The following is a 20,216-nucleotide window of genomic DNA, read 5'->3' as shown; positions in this document are numbered from 1 at the left end:
AACCGATACAGCTTTTAATGTAAATATTCATCGGGATTTTCATTTGATACGGGGTCAATTCGCTGATACCATCAGGTTAAAGAGTAGTGCATCCAACGCCCTGTACACCATTGTTACCTTTTATTTATTAGCTACTTTCTCGATCTGCGTCGAGTGTCGAGTTTATAATAATTATACATCATAGAATGTATATTTTGCAAAAGATTAATATAATACACGCCACTAGCGCATAGGTACATCGTTGTTTGTATATGGCTTGAAAGATTTTATGCTTTAAAAAGTTAAAAGTATAAAAGCTATTTGCAAAAAAAGAGGGAAATAAAAAATAAATCGTTGATGGGCGTGGAGTAAGAGTGAACGGATAAGTTGACTCCACATTTACCTCTCACTTTTCTCGCTAGTGCTGCAACTTTTTTTCAAACATCTCGACTACCTGGCCGTTTTTCCCTTTTTACCTAAAATAAGAGCTCCATCCTGCGGATCACAGCTATCACCTGATCCAATTTTTTCAAATGCTCTCGAGAATTTTCTTTCCCTTATCCTGACGCTATCTATTAATAATCATACTCTCGCCACTACGCTAAACGTCATTTTTTATTTATTTATTCTCTTTTGCACGGTGACCGCTAATAAAAATTAATTTCTCAAATTGGCCCTTTGGCTGGCTTCATACTAGGTTGGAGAAAAATTTGTTGGCCCCATGAAACTTTATTTTCCAAAGATATTTTGAGGTTTCAACGATCAGACAGCCAACCCCTTCAATGTGACTATTTTTTCGTTCAGCCTTTAAAATGAGCACTACTTTTATCGCACCTACTTTAACAGTCATGAATGTAAGTGCCTCCGTGAAATCGATAAATTTATTAAGGGAAAAGATACGCGAGGCTTAATTACTTACTTGCTACCTTTTATCATTTTAATTGACGCTTTTCAGTCTAATTAAATATCAAACCAAGTACGTCCCTATATCTCTCCCTTTTTCATACGCGTAATAAAAATTAAATACTTTAATGACCAAATTGACGTTGAAATTGTATTTTTCACCGAATGACCCACAATCGTCCGTCCGTGTCAATTGGGGCTACAGAGGCTATTCAAATGGGTTACTTTTAACTTTGCGATCAGTCTTTAACACTGAAAGCCGCATCTTTTCTTCCCCCCCTCTCTCTCTCTCACTGTACTATTGTTAAAAAATTTCTCAATTAAAGAATAAAGCATTAGCGGAGTTAACTTTATGAGGTAACCGTATAATACATTGGTAACCCTGTAAAATGGTCAATGTCAAATTAAGGTGTATTTTTCCACAGATATGAAAGAAAATGCGATTAGAGGAACGTATAAATCTGTGAACGTATCGATTTATTCGGTAGCTTCGTTATGGTCGTAACATTTACCGAGAAAACAACTAATTAACAATATCTAAGCGGTTTTATATTGTTAAAATTACTTTAGTTCGTGATACGCATGCTTCAAATTTTAATGAAACGGACGACCGACACATTTATTGGTAAACATTTCGTAATTACGTTATCAACCGCGGTAAAACAATAAAATATTTGAGAAAGCGTGTGTACCAAGAACAAAGCTTTCATGTACTTTTCAAGCATTTCTACTTGAGCGCGCATTTCTGCTTCTACGGTATACCGAAGAATCGAAACTATTTCTTCGCAAACGTGGATATACTGTACAATAGTTCGCACAGAGAAGGGAGCTAACGGTCGCTTTCTGGCTTGTCTTTCCTCGCCTTTTTACAAAATTCTTTTTAAATGATCCGCGTGTGCATGTCTGGAATATTGACGACCCGCCACGGTCTTTATCCTATTTTTCAAGTTTTAGTAGTACCCACCTATGTACACTTTTAGCAAAATCGAGGCTTCGTTATAAATTTTCATCATCGGATCAGCACCTATCAAATAAATGGAACTTCACTGGCAATCAAATCATAGGAAAAGTGCGATTACGTAAGACAAAAATATCTCCTTGTACTATCTCGCAACAACAGTTCGTCTACGTGTGAAAGTGTAGGAGCTCGAGAAGAAATTATTTATCAGGTGGTATTGCAAGCTCAACGTCTCGGTAGTTTTCTGCTCTGTTGGTGCGTTATTTTTTTCTCTACGCCACGTTTGACATACTCACAATAAAAAAAAAAAAAAAAAAAAAAAAAAAAAAGAATTTGCCTCTCGGTTCTGCGAGCTCAAGTTTTTTATATCCTTTCTTGAAATTATAAGCGTTTCAACGTCGGTTTCAGAACATTATCCCTGCCATCTAGAAATGAAGTGCTTTTTTTCGCAACGAGAGCTTGTCTTCGTTTCGTGACGCGTTTGTTATATTTTACTTTTTCTTTCTCTCTATTTTTTTTCTTTCTTTCTTTTTTTTTTTTTCATCTCTCAACGCTTTTACTTACCCTCGACTCGTTTGGAAAAAATTTTTCAATACCACACACCTATTCGGCATTTGGATGTGTTGGGACTAGGTAAAATATACCACGATTAAAAGCAACGAGCTTATTGTTGCTGGCACTTTTATCTCTCGCTATTTTACCATCGGAAAAAGAGCGAGTGAGTATGTGTGCGTCAAGCGAAAAAGTAGGTTGACTTGAAGATTTTTGTTCTCCTCTTTTTCTGGAAGCAAATAAGACACACGCGAGCAGTAGCGGCAGGAAAGCAGCAGCCTCGAGAGGAGTTATCACGGATGACGGAAAAGATAACGAAATTCACTCGAGAGAGGGAGGGGGGGTTACCTACGGACGGGGAGAATAACGGAGTTGGCTCCGAGGGAGGCTGGATAAGCAAGGCAAGAAAATCCGGATGGGAAAACAGAGACAAAAGAATCTCCTTTCTGCTCGCCATATTGTTCGAGACTTTATCGAATTACGGGTGGGCGTAGCGAAGCTTAGCCCCGCGTGAGCGACTTGACTAATTGCGAATATATTAAACGTATATGCTCGCGTGCACGTCGCCTTTTATTAAATACTACCCGACGACGCGGTGGTGATGAATATCAAAACGAGGCCTGAGCTCAATTCTTGCGGGCTAACCGGATACTATTGCTTCTGTTGTGGCACGCGTTTTGCCGGTTTCCCTTCGTTATACGCGCTCGTTTCCGATGATATACTCTGTCAGTGAATCGATGGTAGATTATTTACATACTCAATACATACAAGATTCAGTTAAATCCCTTATTTTTACACCATGGGAAGAAAAAAAAAATTAAATTAAAGGTAACGTGAATTTACGTATCAAACCATGTGCATTTGAAAGACATGCGTGTACGTGACTCTGTTTGTTCATTTGTTCGTTTAAACGAGGGTATTGCGTGCAACCGTGAATGTACATAACTTTTTTTTTTTTTTTTTTTTTCATCGCGTAAAAGTAAAAGCCAACGTTACTGCACCTAATCTAAAAGAAAACATGATTATAATTCTGACATTCTCCTCGAGGAGGTGTTTTCCGCGCATTCGGTGTACCCACTACGTGTGCGTATGTGTGTGTGTTTAGCCTACTTGGATGAAGTATATATTGCGCGCGAGAGCCGCGAGAAGGAAACACGGCGCGGATAGCCAAACCAAACAAGAAAATATTTTCAATACCTTATACACTATTCTCGCTAATCCAGTCGACTTGTTGCACGGTATGCTCGATTGACTCATCGTTATCCACTCCGCGACGGAGCAGCGCGCATCGTATCCCCCAACAAGTGCCGACGAGGCCTCTTAATTCAGTCTCAGTTTCTCGCGTCTCGGCATTAAATTTGTGCAACACATCCCAAACTTTTCGAGTACACAGTATTTATAACAATTAAGTAAGAGCCGCGCACTGTATATATAGTATGCATTAGCCAAAATAATTACTTTCTCGCGCGTACTGTATCGATGATTTAGATGCAAAAATTCACCGTCTCCCTGCCATTGTCTGTTTCAGAAATCATCGGGAGCGACGGATGCGGAGCCGCCAACACAAGCTCTCCCGGTAACAAGAGACGCGGCTTCAGCGGGTAAGTCCACAATAATATATCACCACGCGTAATTTTCACCTCCAGCGCTATATTTACTTTCACTGTAGTTTTTCGCTCCAACGCGCTGTTGCTCGTTACAATATAATATATAATATAATGTCGTACACATAATACCTACTCTTACATGGGAGCTTTATCTTTTGGCGCGGCATATACCCGCGTGTTGTTGCTCGCGTAACATTATTTTACCTTTTTAAATTTAGTTTTCCAACTGGAAAATTATTTGCTCGCTAAAATGAAATGGCTCGTTTGCGTCGTGCGACCAATTTGAGAGTAGATCGCATTAAAGTACAGTGCAACGCTTGATTTTCATTTCTCCTCCCCTCGTCACGTTATGCACCTCAGTGTGGAACCGCGGTAAAAAAAAAAAAAAAAAAAAAAATCTCGCTCTTGCAAAAGTACAATAAGTGGAAGCGCCGAACCGAGTGCTAAATCAAGAGAGCAAAAAAAACAAGGGGAATTTGTACCGAGAGATTTTCGGAATACAATTAATTACTCGGTCGAGAGGAGCTCCACCGACGCGCGCTGCGGATATATACCTAAAAAGTCACTCGCTCCCGTTCCGCCAATTATAGGCGCGCCGGTTGGCAGAGTTTTTCATTCAACTCGCTGAATCAAACGCAAAGAAGTTTACTTTTCTCACGGTGTGCATAATCTTGGAGGGGGACAAAAAAAATTGAAAACTTTTCCAATTAGACGTGCGCTCGAGGGCGTATGGGATCGGGTTAACGAAAAGTTAAAATGAATTCATCTCTGCCGCGGCGAGTCAACTGCAGCGCGAAAGTAAAGCAGTGTGATTTCGGGGGGGCCTCCCGCGCCGAAAATACTGCCACTGCGGGAGACCAACGGCACACATTTGCGCTGCTGCTGCTCGTGACACACATCCGCTCCAATATAATCCCGTTGCGAACGATGCCGGTGTAAACATTTAAATCTCGTTTCTCACTTGCCCCAACGTCTGTATCGCGTGCATCGGTCCAAATACTTTTTTGCACTTCCGGTCCAGCCATCGCGCGCACATAGGATGCAGAAAGCGAGAAAAAGCGCTTGGCCGTCACGAGCTGTAATTTCCTCTCCAGAGACGCCCGAGCGCGATATACTCCTACAGCCCGGATGAGGGACGCATAGGTGTGCCTTCTGTACGGTAGAAAAAATAACACGCAAAGGGTACAAGTATACACGAAGAGTACCTCCCGTACCTGTACGTGCAGGAAGAAAAAAAAAAAAAAAAAAAAAAGAGCCTTGACAATGGGGAGGAAAAACTGCAATAATATAATGTCGTCCGACAATGCGTGCAAATTGATGCTCGTTGGGTGATACTAAAAACAATAATACGCATATTTGTATACTTATATGCGCGCGCCAACTTGTGCGATCGAGTGTGCGCGGGTGAAAGAAAAGATTATAATATTCTCTCGTTTTTTGTCGCCTCGAACGAAAAGATGGGACGATTTAATTCAATTTCCGGTCCAATAACTCCGCTGTTCCGGCTCGGAGGGTGCCTCGTCCATTTCAGAGAGACGATTGTTATACTGCTCCCCGGCCTTTTTAATAGAATTTTCCTGCACGTTGCATATGTGTATGGTGTAGGGTACGTACACACGCAGAGCAGGTCTATTCTGGGGTGCCGTTGGAAATTCTCTTACATTGTTTTCCGATATCACACGCGATGCCTATATTTTTATACGTGGCCATTGAAATAAATGAAATTCTTTTTCCTTTCTTTCGCGAATGAAAAAATAACCCTCCGATCAAATCGGTAAAATTATAATATATACTTTAAGAATTTTCGTCGTCAAACAAGAGCGTTGTACCGAGCAGCGTTCACTTTTTGTCCAACTAAAGGTGTTATTTCGCACTGTGCGCGTATTGTATTTTTTATTTTTGAAAAAAAATGGCACCGATAGCAATCCATTCAAATGCCAGGATTTGAACTCCCGTATGAGTAATCACGGATAAAAAAAATAATGCATCGATCACCTTGGATTCCGAAATTGCAAACTTATCAAATGTACATAATAATCTGCGTAGTTTCGATCTCTCAAGTTGTTGCGTATGAGAAGTACACGTGTGAGCCATCCCGTAAAAAGTGCCTGTTACGTGATTGTACAAATAATTATAATACAATGTTTTTGTATGTCTTTGGAATAACTGCATGGCAGGCCTTATATTATCTCGGGCGTTATTTTGTCGGTTATGCCGTGCGACGAGCGAGAAAAATCGTGTTTAAGTCATTAATTTTTCCTCAATTAGGAAAAAAACCGCCTTTCAGCTTTGTCATATTCTTTCAACGGAAACTTGCTGGAGATTCGTCGAGTTCAAATAACTTTTTTTTTTTTTTCAACCACGCAACGAGTAATTTTTCGAGGAACTGCGCAAATAAATACACCCGCGTCATAATATACGCGGAACACATAAAGAGCAGTGTAACCCCCACGGCCATTTTTAGACCAGCGAGAAGCCGGGGAGCAGACGCGCTCGTGACAGCTGCGTGCGACGACCGAGCACTTGGCAGTCCTGTCACGCGGAAACTCGATACCGACGGGCTCGATATTCGCCGGTCTTACCCATCACACCCAACACGGCAATGCACGCGTGCAATCATCGTACACCCACCATCTTTCTGCCTGATGCGTAAATAATAGGCGCTCCCTTGTAAAACACGTGTACAGTCAATATTTGGAGCACTCTCTCCCCCCCCCCTCTCCTTCCCTAATCTGCACTTGGTCGTCTGAAATGTCGTTTGTTTGTCTGAAAACGCCTAATACAGGCGCAAGTGGCTGCCGCCACCTCTGCGAAAGCTGAGCCAGAGCAAGGTCGACAAGTCGTCGGAGCGGCCCCCGCCGCCGCCACCCCCGCCACCCCCGAGCTCGGCCAAGAAGAGCAGCGGCCTGGACAAGCTGTTCAAGCTGCCGTCGTCCGGCTCGAGCGACAAGGCCCCCGGCAGTCTGGCGACCCCATCCGGCCCGGGATCAAAGTCAGCCCCGAGCGGTACAGCCACCCCGCGAGCAACGAGCTCGGCATCACCGGCGCCCCGGCAGACTAGCGACGCCGAGGAACCCCCGGCACCTGGTGCGGTGGACAGCGGCGCCGAGGACAACGGCTCGGGCCAGCAGAACGGCGCCGAGGACGCCGAGGACGAGCAGCTCGAGCTCCCGCCGCCCATGAAGCCCATCGCCGAGCCCATGCTCGCTACCGGCCCGCCCGCCAACCCCGACGACGAGCTGCCCGGCAAACTCCTCGTGAGTACATGTTATATACACACACGACCTGGCCTTTTATCATCGTAATTTATCAATGATCACTGTGGCGGTTCTATCACTATTTTATACTGTGGAGGGAGAACAGAAAAACCATATCCTCGGGCACGGGCCGGCATTGTATAATACATACTTATATCCAGCACACAATGATACCTGTATACTCACATATACACGGTCGTTAACCGAATGCAGGATTGGTCACCGCTTAACGACCGTACGTACATGTATAGGTATAGACGGAGAGGTTGTCAGTTGGTCGGCCAGCTTGGCCCGATAAGCATTACCTAAGTAGTGAGAGAGACGCTGTGGCGCACAGCATTGCAGTTGTATCGATGATAACGAGGAGGTGCTCGCGCGGTCGACATGCGAACCTCCGTGCATAGTACGGTTGATTCCGCTAGGCGCTCGGTGGCGTCGGTGGCATCGTTATCTTCGTCGTTCATACCGGCGGCCAAGCTGACCGCGACCGCACTTTTGGACGCGATTAAAGCGTGCTTCTGTTGTTTCGATTGTTCGCAGACGAGCGAGCCCGGAGCGATGAAGCCGCTCGACGCCACGGTGGGCACGACGACGAGCGCCGACATCGCCGAGATCGAGCAGATCGTCAAGGAGCGCATGGTACGTGTATACACATTGGCAATCCATCCGAGGCCGCTCGACAATTTAACCGATTTTTTGGTGTTCCACCCAATTAGGAGCAGCACACGGAAAAACGGGAGCGCAACAGCAGTAGCGTCTTCCAGCAGCAGCCACAGCCGGCGATGAGCGTGGATTCGCCGAGCGCGAGCACGCCCTCGCCCTCGGGAGCGGCAAACAGCGCTGTCTCGTCGCAGGATGCCGAGGAGTCGTTGCCGCCACCACCGCCTCCACCGCCGATCGTGGGGGATGATGGCCCCGAGGTTACGGCCCTGGCCAAGCGGCAGTTTGTCATTCGCGAGCTCGTCGACACCGAGCGCGACTACGTCAACGATCTCCGTCAAATTATCGAAGGTTACATGGCGCTCATGCGGAATCCCGCCACCGAAATACCTCTGCCCGAGGATTTGAAGGGCGGCAAGGACAAGATGGTCTTTGGCAACATCGAGGCCATTTACGAGTGGCACAGAGAGTCGGTACCTTTTTTCTGTTAACTATTTGCGTTGTGCCGTGAAAGTAACGATTGTGACGATGCTTTGCCTACAGCTGCTTCTTGAAATCTCTGGAACACTGCCTCGAGCGGCCCGAAGAGCTGGGGCCCCTGTTCAAGCGCTACGAGAGAAAGCTGCACATGTATGTCGTCTACTGTCAAAACAAGCCCGTATCCGAGTACATAGTGTCCGAGTACAGCGATACGTACTTCGAGGTAAGACGACGCGCTTTTACCTTGTCACGCCATACGCATTGTACAACCTACTCTCTCTACTATAATCTTTATTTAATGGTAACGACTTACTGCACACATTGCCAGCCGCACGCTTGTCACAGCTGTCGATAAATTGTTATTATCACGCGTGAATCATCTGAAATGTGAAAACTCGACCATGATAACGACGCCGCGCTCGAACAATACGTTATATATATATATATATGGATTGTTTTTTCCAACGTACAGGAACTCAGACAGAAGCTGGGCCACCGGCTACAGCTTTGCGACCTGTTGATCAAACCGGTTCAAAGGATAACCAAGTATCAACTGCTGTTGCGCGAGGCGCTCAGGCTTACGGAGCGCACGCAGCGACAGTCCGAGATCGAGGGCCTCAGAGCTGCGGCTCACGTCATGAGGGTCATACCCAAGGCCGCGAACGACATGATGGACGTTGGAAGATTGCAGGGCTTTGACGTTAGTACCTTCATTCTTTCGATCCTTTTGACTTTTCGTTGCTACGTGCACGTAAACAAGATAAGTGCCATCACCTTGACATGTGATTAGATAAAATGAATAATTATTCTAGGAATTTTTTTTTTTTTTTTTTTTGGGATAAAATTTCTGTAAACAAACTTTTCAAAAAACCAAAACACAAAACACTGCATTTTATATAGATGTATGTAAACGTACTTGCGCTTAAATAATTTTATGCTACATGGATGAATTATGATGTGCAGGGAAAAATAACCGCGCAAGGTAAGCTGTTACTACACGGGCCGCTAATGGTTGCCGAGCTATCGTCGCTACCAAGCCGGGGAAGGGAATGGCAAGTGTTCCTGTTTGAGCAAAATATCATCTTCAGCGAGGCGGTCGGTAAAAAAACGCAATTCACCAGTCCCGCCTACATATACAAAGCTCACATTCAGGTGATTATTACTTGCCATGTAAATATGAGAACAAAAAACTTGTCACAAGCTTGAACTCTAATCAATTTTTCTTAAAACATACTCGAGTCAAATAATTTCAAACTTAATTTTATCGAAGATTCAAACAACTTTTAACGAGATTTAGATGAACGGCGTTTTTTTAGTTTAGATGAAATCGAGCTCGCAAGTAAGTTTTTTCAACTTTTTTGAGCTCAATACACGTCAGCCGCCTTATAGAAATATAACTTTGTGTACAACTTTGACGAGAGAAAAAAAGACACAAGGAAAAAACGGAGTACAAAAAACGTCGACTTTGTTATCTGTATGCGCTATCAATTTTGTTATTTCTCAGGTGAACAAAATGAGTCTGGAGGATTCACCGGAAGACCCAGAGAAATTTATAATCCGCTCGACGGATCCACGCAAGCCTGGACTCGGCTTCGCGTGCAACTGCTGCCCGACCTCGAGCGACGACACGAGTAGTGGCAGCGGTAGCGGCAGCACTACCTCGGCAAATAATTTGCCGAGACGCCAGGAATGGGTCGATACGATTACCTCGATACTACAGACGCAACGCGACTTTCTCAAAGCGATACAGTCGCCTATCGCCTACCAAAAGGAACTTACCAAAGATCCACTGTAAGCTGGCTCTCAAAAGCTCAAATACACAATACAAACACACCAACCATCAGAATACTCAAATTTTCGAAAATCCTACAAACTATGGATGACAGTTTGATCTCTAATCCCTTCTGTCTCTCTCGCTCTCTTTTTCTTAACAAATAGTACTTAATTAATATCATAGTAATATCTAACACAACTTTTCGACAGAATCAAATGTTTTAAGGGGTGTCAGTATTGGTAAGAGTTTTGATGTTTTATCGATATTCGTTTTCTTATTTATATTATTATTATTATTATTATTATTATTATTACGTATTTATTATTACTATTTGTATAATAATAACAATTATTATTATTATTATTATTATTATTGCTACTATCATTATAATTGTTGTTCCTTACTTAATGACAAACTGTTGTTTTTTTTGCCTGCTAAATTTTTGCGCTACTTAAACTGTATGTATACTCGTAAGCGATAAATATATATTCATTATAATACACACATATGACTAATGACAATTGAAAAAAAATGCCAAACTGCAAGTGTCTTGTTGAAAACTTTCGACCATAGGCTTACAAACTATAATATATCTGAATACAGACTGTATCTTTTTGTGCGCTAAGCCACATGCCCTAAGCACTTATTTTATTAAAGAGATGGAAGTATGTTTCTGTGTTGAAACAATATTTTTTCGAAAATGATATTTTCTGTATTCAGATATGAATATATTCAACCGCAGCTCGTGTGTAACTGTCCACTACATGCAGAGACGATTTTATCAACATTCCAAAAATTAAGATGATCAAATTAACAAAAATCATCAATCTATGCATTTTTCATTTCATTGCCAAGTAGCTCTTAAAAGGCATTTAATAAAAAGAAGGAAAATAATGTGGGAATTACTTATGCCGGTGACACGAATATTGATAAAATAAAAATCTTATGCAGTATTTCACATTCCCTTAAGGACAAAGTAATACAAATTAATGATTAATAGCTAACTATTAAGGATGGACACTACAAGAACAAAATATTAAGACAGCTCTTATATACATAACTGCTACTCGACTACACTCTAGTCTCTAACGCTCGATCTGTGAATAGTCGTCGTTCCGACATATTTTTGTATATTTTATAAAAAGATAACGATATATATATATATATGTATATATCCATATATGATATACCACTGTAAGCAACGGCAAGTGTAGTCGCCTTGTGAAACCCCTGCCCCCCACGCTCTTTATGCAAAAAATCAAACTAATCATTTACCCCCTTTTCCCCCTTTTTTACTTTAATTCCTAAATTTCTGAAGACAAAATTTAATAACATGTAGATACAAACTATAGTAGTCAACCCTTCCCTTTTCGAGTGAGTCTGTACTTTACCCCTTTCAATATTTGTCTTACATATTCAACTAAATCCTATCCAAAATTTTGTCTTACAACGTCAGTCTTAGAATTAAGAAAAAACAATAACGCTCTTTACTCATGTAGAGTAAAGCACACCAACCCACCCCTACACACACACACACACACACACACACACCAATTTTCCGGGAAAAAATTGCTGAAACTTCTAGAAGGAACAACTTGCATTTTTTAGAAGATTTAGATAAAAATATAAGTTTAACTGTACTTTACCATTCAAAGACTAAAAGTTTTAATTTTTGTATAGTGGCCAAATACTTGTACGTACACAGTTTCAAAGATCTTTTAGGTATTCCTTAGCTCTCCAGAATAAATATATGCCGTTGCACGTTACCCTTTGGGCTTATTCTGAAACAAATAATGATAATAAAAAAATCCTGCAATAACTATTTACTCTATGCTCAAGTCTAACTCTTCTATGAATTGATGATTTAAAAGCTATACAAAGCAGTTGAACATTTTAAAAATATATAACCAAAGTATTATTGGTCTAGATTCTCCTTTCGACGAGGAAGAGCCACTATTAAAATTTTTTATTTAAGGGTTTGATCTAACTAATATCATTCTTAGGCTTCGATAGTTTTTATTCCTATTTTTTTTTCTTTTTCCTTGGAAGAGCCTGTGAACGCATAATAATCCGTTCCAATGTGCATGTATTATATAATTCCATGATGAGTGGGTATGAAATTGTATTATATACGTACAATTTCTATGATCCTGTGTGTATTAAACATAATATATACGCATCCATACTAACAAAATATATACATATAAATACATGAGTAAAAATAAACCCAAAGGAAATAAAGTGAGAAATCAAACAAAAAATTAAATGTGGTGCGACGTATTTTCTCTACCGGTGAGTGAGAAAATGCTAAAACAAATTAGTAGATAACGAGTGAAGGATCAGTGTTTTTCTTGAGAGGTACTTATGCGTGCGCGCCGCCAAAAAGCAATGTGTGTCGATGACATGAAACAAACTTTGAAAAATGTACGATATATTTATAATAATTTTAATAACGTTTATAAAAATTAGCATGAGACGGCGATTCTCGAGCACATTTGCGTTTCACGCGCTACGCCTCTGCGCTCGTCAAACTGTTAATCACACAATTGTAAATATTTGAAAACGAGGAGTTTGAACGAGAGATATCAGTCATAAAAGTGGAAGGATTAAAAAAAAAAAAAAAAAAAAAAACATAATGTTAGTACATCGTCGGAAACAAAAAGAAGAAAGAAAAAAAAGAAAAAACAATAAACAAAAAAAAGAGTGGAGACAAAAAAACATTATCTTATAATGTTTGGATTTTAATTATAATGGACTCGTAAGCGTAAACACTTTGTTTAGAATAAATCTTAAATTGACCAAGAATCTTTTGTCGCGTGGTCTCTCTGGTTCCTTGATTATCACTTCCATGTCCTCCTTCATCTACTTGTGTGTGTCTCGTATTACACCTATCCCCTTGTCACTTTGTTTATTTCAATGTTTTTTTTTTTTTTTAACTTTTCCTTTTTTTCTTTTCAAAAGCACCTTTATTCTCTACATGTCTTCTCCAAACTTTTTGTTCTGCTGTCAATACCACACAGTATGTTTTTATTTCACAATGGCACCGTTGCTGCACTTTATCAAAGCTCACTAGATTAACTGCTTGTTATATTTTGTTTTTTTTTACAAAAACGCAGTACCAGACGGTAGTACATGCTTATAATATGGACTGTCGTACGACGGAATTTGTTCATCCACCTCTCAACGACGAAGGTTTTTCCACGTCTAACTTCTACTAACCTGGTTTTGGTCTTTTTATCGTAGAAATGTAGTCGCGTAATTTTGTCTTGCCATCCTGTTTGAGTGAAATCTATACTCTTCTACATATTGATTTGTAAATACACTATCTGTACTTTGGATTCCTAGTGTAACATACTTTGTGTTTTTTTTTGTCAAACAAGAGGTGTTTTATCATTCAAGGACATCGTTAAATATCATCTGGTTAGGATGTACAAATAATTTTATTCGTATGGATTGTAATTTACGTCTGACTCTGTAATCCTGATGATTATTATCATGATGAAATATTATTGTAAATGTAACTGTAACAATCCGCAAGACAAAATCATGCGACGAAAACGTAGTATTTATTTGAAAAAAAAAAAAAAAAAAATAGAGCCGAAACAGTTGAAAGAAACAGCCTCGGCAACGATGGTACTGTGTTTTTGGCCTCACCGTTAAATTTATGATTTGCCGGCCACCCAGCCGCGGCGCTACGCCCGAGTCTACGCCGTCGCCACGTTCACTTCCCCCGACGAACAGCAAAGACCGGCCGGAGCCGGCCGGAAGTACCAGTAGCAGTAGTTGCAGCAGTCCGGCCCGGAAGCAGCAGCCGGTGCATCGCTCCCACACCGGTGGGCCCCTGGATCCAGGAGTGAACGACCTGCCGAGGACCCCCAGTCCCACGAAGAGCAAACTCAACTTTCTCGAGGGCTTTCGGAACACGCTGCGCGCCCGCTCGCCCGTCCGCATCGGCTCCGTACCGGTGAGCACTCGATATCTTATCTACACTAACGCCCATACGTGCTCTGCTCGACCTAACCGATGCGTATACTTGGAACGATTATAAATCATTTATAAGTAGTAGACGCATTCTTTTCTCTCTTTGTCAAGTGATTCTTTCGATACAAGTTTGCTCGCGACTGTTGAATGAAGCACTCGGAACGACAACTTTTACTCATCTAGTTTTCGATTTTTTCATTTCTTGAGATTTTTCTAAATATACGTGTGGATACTACTTTGCTTATTGTACATTTACTTGCGGTGTTGGGAAGTAATGCTGTATCCCATTAGCGACTTCTTTCGCAAAAGATCTATTATTTTGTCTTTTTCTATCTGGCTTAGTGCATAAACCTATAAAAAAAAAAAAAAATCTGGTAGACCTTTTATAAATCTTACCAAACTTTTCAATTTCATCAGTACAGTAATTAACCATTATCTGTTTGAAGTAGTCATAGATTTTTTTTACGTAGCACAAAAATAAAGTACTAACAGTGAATCCTTTATTCATTAACAATGTGTATGAAAATAGATGTTATTGTGTTGCAAGTTTTCAGACAATTATATACTTGGAGAGAATGCTAATCATCCGTAAAATAGACACTGTATATATATATATATATCTGTATTATGTTACAATAATACAGTATTTTCTTATGAATAATAAAAAAAAACTCGTACTCATTTTTTTCTATGGAGTTAAAAATAAAGTAGTAATGACGAGATATATTATATTTACATTGTTTTGAAAGTAAAACTCACGAAACAGGGTTGGTCGAATAAATTAAGTACGAGAATCTCCTGTTTCTTTTTTTCACGCATACTACGCACCTATAGTAATGACGATACAACAAAAAAAAAAAAAAAAAAAAAAAAAAAAAGTACTTTTGAAACAAAAAACTTTACAGCTCATCACAGCTATTTTTAATTCCAGCAGAGGAACACTACTTCCGCTCCTTCATTTTTCTCTTGATGTCTGTCTGTATCTGCTCTCTATTGCCTTGCCTTCTGTCGCGGCGGCGACAAGTCTGCATACTTTTACTACTAAACAATGTCCAAGCGGGTGTATATATCACGTACACGCGTCATGCGACTTTGAGGCTTCGGTGACGGTGATGGTGACGGTGATTTTTATTTTTTTTTGCTCATCAAACTCATCTACCTCACGTTAAACGTGAATAAGTAAAAAATGAAAACTCACTAATGAAGGATGAATTACTTGAAACGAATAATAATACACGATTCCTTGTCAAAAGAAGCAAACTATTGATACAACAGAGGAGCGTGTATTTTATTATTACTCGCCATATCTGTGAACATATGTATGGATTTCGAACATGATTATGTGTCAATGTTCTTTATTTGTACTTGAAGAGAAAACAATGTAGAGCAAATTATTTATTTACCAAATATTAGGTATATTTATCTATGTATGTATGTACGTGCGTACAATGCCAGTATGGTGATGGTCTTTTTTTTTCTGATTGGTTCATGGTATTCATTTCGATGAAAATTATTGTTACTACTTTTAATACTATGAATTAACTTTTATCATAACATCACTATAATTTTACTACTATACTACTGTTGTCAATAACAATATCTCCCCATCAAAGTAATTAGGTATGCGAAGAACCATTCCTGTTTTCATTAACATCGTCTACAACTGCATATTATCTACTATGTACTGCTGCTCTATAAACATGTAACCTACTGTTACTGGCTGTTTGAACTGTCATCATGAATTTGTAAATAGTATTTTTAGTTTACACTAGAAAAAAAAAGTTGGAAAAAAAAATGCGTAACTTAATGAAATGATCTGAATCGAAAAAAAAGTAAAATAAAAAATAAACAAAGAACAAACAACTGGTGTTGGATGTGGATTCGAAGCATGTCATTTCGCAGCATGAGTCGGAGCATGTAAACCACCTTCTGATGCTACACGGTCATCCGGAAGATTTTCACACGACTAACTGACCGGTGAGAGTGTGTTGTCTTTTGGTAGATTAAAAATAAACTTTGTTTTTTTTCTGCTTGTTTCTTTTTTTCCATCTCCGATTATGTGTTATTAATTTTTCTACTTTCACCAATATTTGTACGAATTTTACTTTCGATTTATTTTTTGTTTTCACGAGAAAGTAATTAGTAATTTTACGTATACTTGCATCTGTTATATTTATATTGTTAAAACTTTATAATCGACGTTACTAACGCCTTATCACGAATTTGAAACCGTCTTTGACATAATTATTTTCCGTAAAATAATTTGTGAAACCCTACTTTTTGACTTGAACTCCCGAAAAAAAGATCCTGTGGCAGCTTGTTTGTAGCCGGTCGTAAGCGAGGAAACTCGGTTTGTTAGAAAAAATATCCCGGGCAAACGATTGACTTACTTATATTCAACATTTACCTGTGCCGGTAAACATGTGATATTCTCGCGAAGCCCGTGAGGTAAGCCCGCCAAAGATCTGAACCGAGTACGTCCTGTATAATATACACCTATTAAGAGAGGAGAAGAGAAAAAGACCATCCGTGAACGAATGATCGACAGGTCGCGCCTGGCGCCCGAGTGAGGCTGACGGCGGATTGGGGCGCGTTGCGGGCCGGCGACGAGATAGTCGTCCGCGGTCTCGAGAACAACGGCCTCGTGGTGACGCTCGTCGAGCACCCGAAGCAGGAGCACTGGATACCCGCGAGCCTCATACCAAACTCGTCGGTGAGTCGCGCCTGGTCGTTCAGGCCCCGCAAGCCCAACGTGGACGTCAAGCACGAGCACCACTTGGGTAACAATGCGACGCAACACCTCGGCGCCGGGCCGAACCACAGCAGCGGCACCGGTGGCCGGCATCCCTCGTCACCTCCTTGCGTTTCTGGCGCGCCCACGCCCATCAAGGCCAACTCGGGGGAGATCGCCAGGCTGGCCGTCCAGGTATCCCAGGTAGGTCACACTGCTGTTGGCTCGTGTATGCGTGCATGTATTGAAGGTGTAATTTGTTGAATCAGGCCGAGGGAGCGCTGGTGGCTTGGCGACGAGAGGGTCAAGACCGGGACATCCAGGAGAACGAGCGGTACAGGCTGCGCCAGAGCGCGGGCTTTTTCTACCTGGAGATAACGAGGTGCAGGCCCGCGGACTCGGGGGCCTATCTCTGCAGCGTGCGCTGTGACAACGGTTCCTGCTCGGCAAGGATATACCTGACGGTCGCTGGTAGGTATATGACCGGTCGACCGATCGATCACCGTTGTCACCATAATTGACCGCTCATTTGTTTGGTTGTGACGAAAGGTGGCACAGGAATGACGTGGGCGCGCGTCCTAGATTGGGAGGTGGACATGGGCCATGGGCGCATCGAGGTGGATTGGGAGCCCGAGGAGGTTGGCAGGTGCGACGTTGAATACCGATCCGCACCGTCGGCCAACTGGACGACGGCCCTCGAAGACATCGAGAGCCCGCCTGTGGTACTAGAGCTACTCCCGGGGGCGAGTTACAGCTTCCGAGTCGTCAGCAGGAGTAATGGCAGCGTTACCTCGGCCTCGCCCATTGTCAACTTGCCTCTGGGTGATGCCACTTCCTGGGAGTCGGAGCAATTCGTGGCGAGGTACCTCGAGCTCGATGAGATCGGCAAGGGCAGGTACGCGGCCGTGCGGAGAGCCAGGGACCGGGGCACCGGCCAGGAGGTCGCGCTCAAACAGACGCCGAGGCAGAAGCAGTCGAGGTCGCTCACTCGAGCGGAGTACGAGCTCCTCGCGTCCACTCATCACGGCAACATCGTTCGAGCCTTTGCTCTCTTTGAGAACTCGACGCTTGGCGTTGACACTATCGTCCTGGAACTGTACGACTTTATTTTCTTTTTATAAAAAAAGCCCATCCCGTTATACCTATACGCGGTGCTACTGTTTTTTTTTTTTTTTTTTTTTTTTTTTTTTTTTTTTTTAATCAAACTTTTATCATTGCAGCGTGCGGGGACCAATGCTGTTTCAGTTCCTGAGCAAGAAGACCGAGTATACCGAGGGCATGGCCAGTAAGTTTGCGAATCAGTTGTTATCGGCGCTGCAGTGGCTGCACCAGCGGAATAAGGCTCATCTCGATCTGAAGCCCGAGAATGTGCTCGTCGACCAAGACACGGGCATCGTCAAGCTCATCGATTTTGGCGAGGCGGTGCGCGGCCCGGTGGACGAGGTCGTCGCACCCCCGGCTGATCTCGAATTTGCTGCTCCGGAGTCTGTCCTCGGCAGACCGTCCGGACCTTACACCGACATGTGGGCCGCCGGTGTTTTCATTTACGTCCTACTCAGGTAAGCCTCGTGATTAATTGGTTCGTCAAAATGGTTGTATGTATAAACTTCTCGTTTTACCCCTCTTTTTTTCGAATTTCTGTTTTGCAGTGGTCTTTCACCCTTCTTAGACGACTCCGTCGAAGAAACAACGACAAATATTTTGAAATGTGATTTTTGCTTTCCCGACGAGTATTTCGAGACCATATCAAACGAAGCCAAGGACCTGCTGAGCCGGCTGCTCTGCTTGAGGATCGAAGATCGAGCCAGCGCGCAGATCTCATTGTCTTCTCCGTGGTTCAAGGTGTGTGTGTGTGTTTTCATATTGTCATCGATTATCAAGTACTTGTTTCATAATACTTCATCTATACCTGGTTACTCAATTTTTGTTTTTTTACAGGTTTCTAAAGGTGCTACAATACCCTCGACGAGAATGGCAGCTTTCACGGAGCGACGGGCGCACTGTTCGAAATCGCATCGAGATCATCGCAATAGTTTTTACTCTTGAGTCATAATACGTTTTAGCTAATTTTATCAAATGCGCGATATTATTAATAATATTTTATTATCACACTCCTGTATATATATATGCGAAAAAAGAAGAAAAAATGAGATGTGTTGAAATATTTTGTAAATTATGCGGTTACTTATTTTCTTCCATTCCATGTGTCACGCAAAACCAATTAATTATTGTACTTGAGAGAATGTACGTAAAATCTTTTATCTTTTTTGTTTTTTCATAGTAACATAAGAGAATAATTGTTTAGCAATGTATGTTAATGAATTTTTCAATCTTTGATTTATCTACAGTGTCGAATGGTGATATACACTTGATAAATAAATGATACGTATTTTTTAACCATAGTGTTTTAACATTTGTTTCTAACAATCAATATTTTTTAAGCCCTTATAATCCCTACTTCTCTATGTTTTTCCAATCCTGTCATCTTCAGTTCCATGGAGAACTGAATTAAATTCTTTTAGCATTTCTCAAGATTTCTTACAGATGTAAACTTTTAATGACATTTTTCGGGAATTTCACCTCCAACGATGGCTTTCAGATGGACATTGGAAATCTACAAGACATCTATAAGAATGAGAAATAAAATGCGTTTACTATAGCTATGTGCTGCATCCATTTTCTCTAATTTTCTAATGTTTAATCAGGCAAAGCAAAATTATGGTTAAATAAAGGCAGCCTTTGTTGGCAGCAAAAAATCTACTAAAATGGCTAAACAAAAACCCTCAGGGTGTGGAGGTGGCTCCCTACCACTACCACTCCCTACCACTACTACGTAACATATAATTTTTTCAAATTTATTAGGTTGTCTGATTTGTTATAATAAAAAGATAGTGTAACGAAGAACTTGATGATATAGAAAATAATTACTATACGAAATTTACTACCTTGCATTTAAGTATAATTCTGAATTTTTAAAGCACATTCATAAAAGACAATTGGATCTTTTTAATTTTCATCCGATTACAATTTTTTAAAACTTGTTCTACTCTTTGGACAATTTAAAACATACGGCCACCTGCATGGAGAATATTTTTAAAAATATTCAATGCGTAATAAGTAAGATGCAATAGTTGATTTAACAAGAAAATATCGGCTTTTCGCGATTTATATGAAATTGTTTAAAGAGTACAACAAGCTTTCACAAATTGAAATTGGATAAAAAGTTTATATAATTAGAGAAAATATCGGCTTTTCACGATTTATATCAATGCTTTCAAAAATTAAATAAAATTTGATGAAAAATCAAAGAGTCCTGCAGGAAAGAAAGCTAGTA

At 41.2% G+C, this 20,216-nt stretch overlaps 1 protein-coding gene across 7 annotated transcripts in view; it reads left to right on the top strand.

Moving 5' to 3' along the window:
- The window catches only part of trio (trio Rho guanine nucleotide exchange factor), a 69,467-nt gene extending 50,188 nt beyond the window's left edge, over positions 1-19,279 (top strand). For 3 of the 7 annotated variants that reach the window (XM_089598268.1, XM_089598265.1, XM_089598267.1), the window contains 16 exons: positions 3,921-3,993; positions 6,785-7,256; positions 7,797-7,895; positions 7,973-8,385; positions 8,460-8,619; positions 8,869-9,096; positions 9,360-9,548; positions 9,901-10,187; positions 10,380-10,409; positions 13,855-14,134; positions 16,700-17,086; positions 17,152-17,353; positions 17,432-17,978; positions 18,103-18,441; positions 18,532-18,724; positions 18,821-19,279. In XM_089598268.1, the coding sequence (XP_089454394.1) occupies positions 3,921-3,993; positions 6,785-7,256; positions 7,797-7,895; positions 7,973-8,385; positions 8,460-8,619; positions 8,869-9,096; positions 9,360-9,548; positions 9,901-10,187; positions 10,380-10,409; positions 13,855-14,134; positions 16,700-17,086; positions 17,152-17,353; positions 17,432-17,978; positions 18,103-18,441; positions 18,532-18,724; positions 18,821-18,928 (4,007 nt within the window). In that variant the 3' untranslated portion in view covers positions 18,929-19,279. Of the gene's footprint in view, positions 1-3,920; positions 3,994-6,778; positions 7,257-7,796; positions 7,896-7,972; positions 8,386-8,459; positions 8,620-8,868; positions 9,097-9,359; positions 9,549-9,900; positions 10,188-10,379; positions 10,410-10,912; positions 10,916-13,854; positions 14,135-15,082; positions 15,927-16,699; positions 17,087-17,151; positions 17,354-17,431; positions 17,979-18,102; positions 18,442-18,531; positions 18,725-18,820 lie in introns of those variants that run through there. The other 4 variants (XM_089598269.1, XM_089598266.1, XM_089598271.1 and 1 more) reach the window with 4 other exon arrangements.
- The last annotated feature ends 937 nt before the right edge of the window (positions 19,280-20,216 follow it).

The sequence above is a fragment of the Copidosoma floridanum genome, unplaced genomic scaffold, assembly GCF_036245765.1.
Source record: "Copidosoma floridanum isolate Cflo_tuat_1 unplaced genomic scaffold, Cflo_Japanese_pri ptg000006l, whole genome shotgun sequence".
In the NCBI taxonomy this organism is placed as follows: domain Eukaryota; kingdom Metazoa; phylum Arthropoda; class Insecta; order Hymenoptera; family Encyrtidae; genus Copidosoma; species Copidosoma floridanum.
The sequence above is the reverse complement of the archived record's forward strand: the minus strand, read 5'-3'. Positions and strand labels throughout refer to the sequence as shown.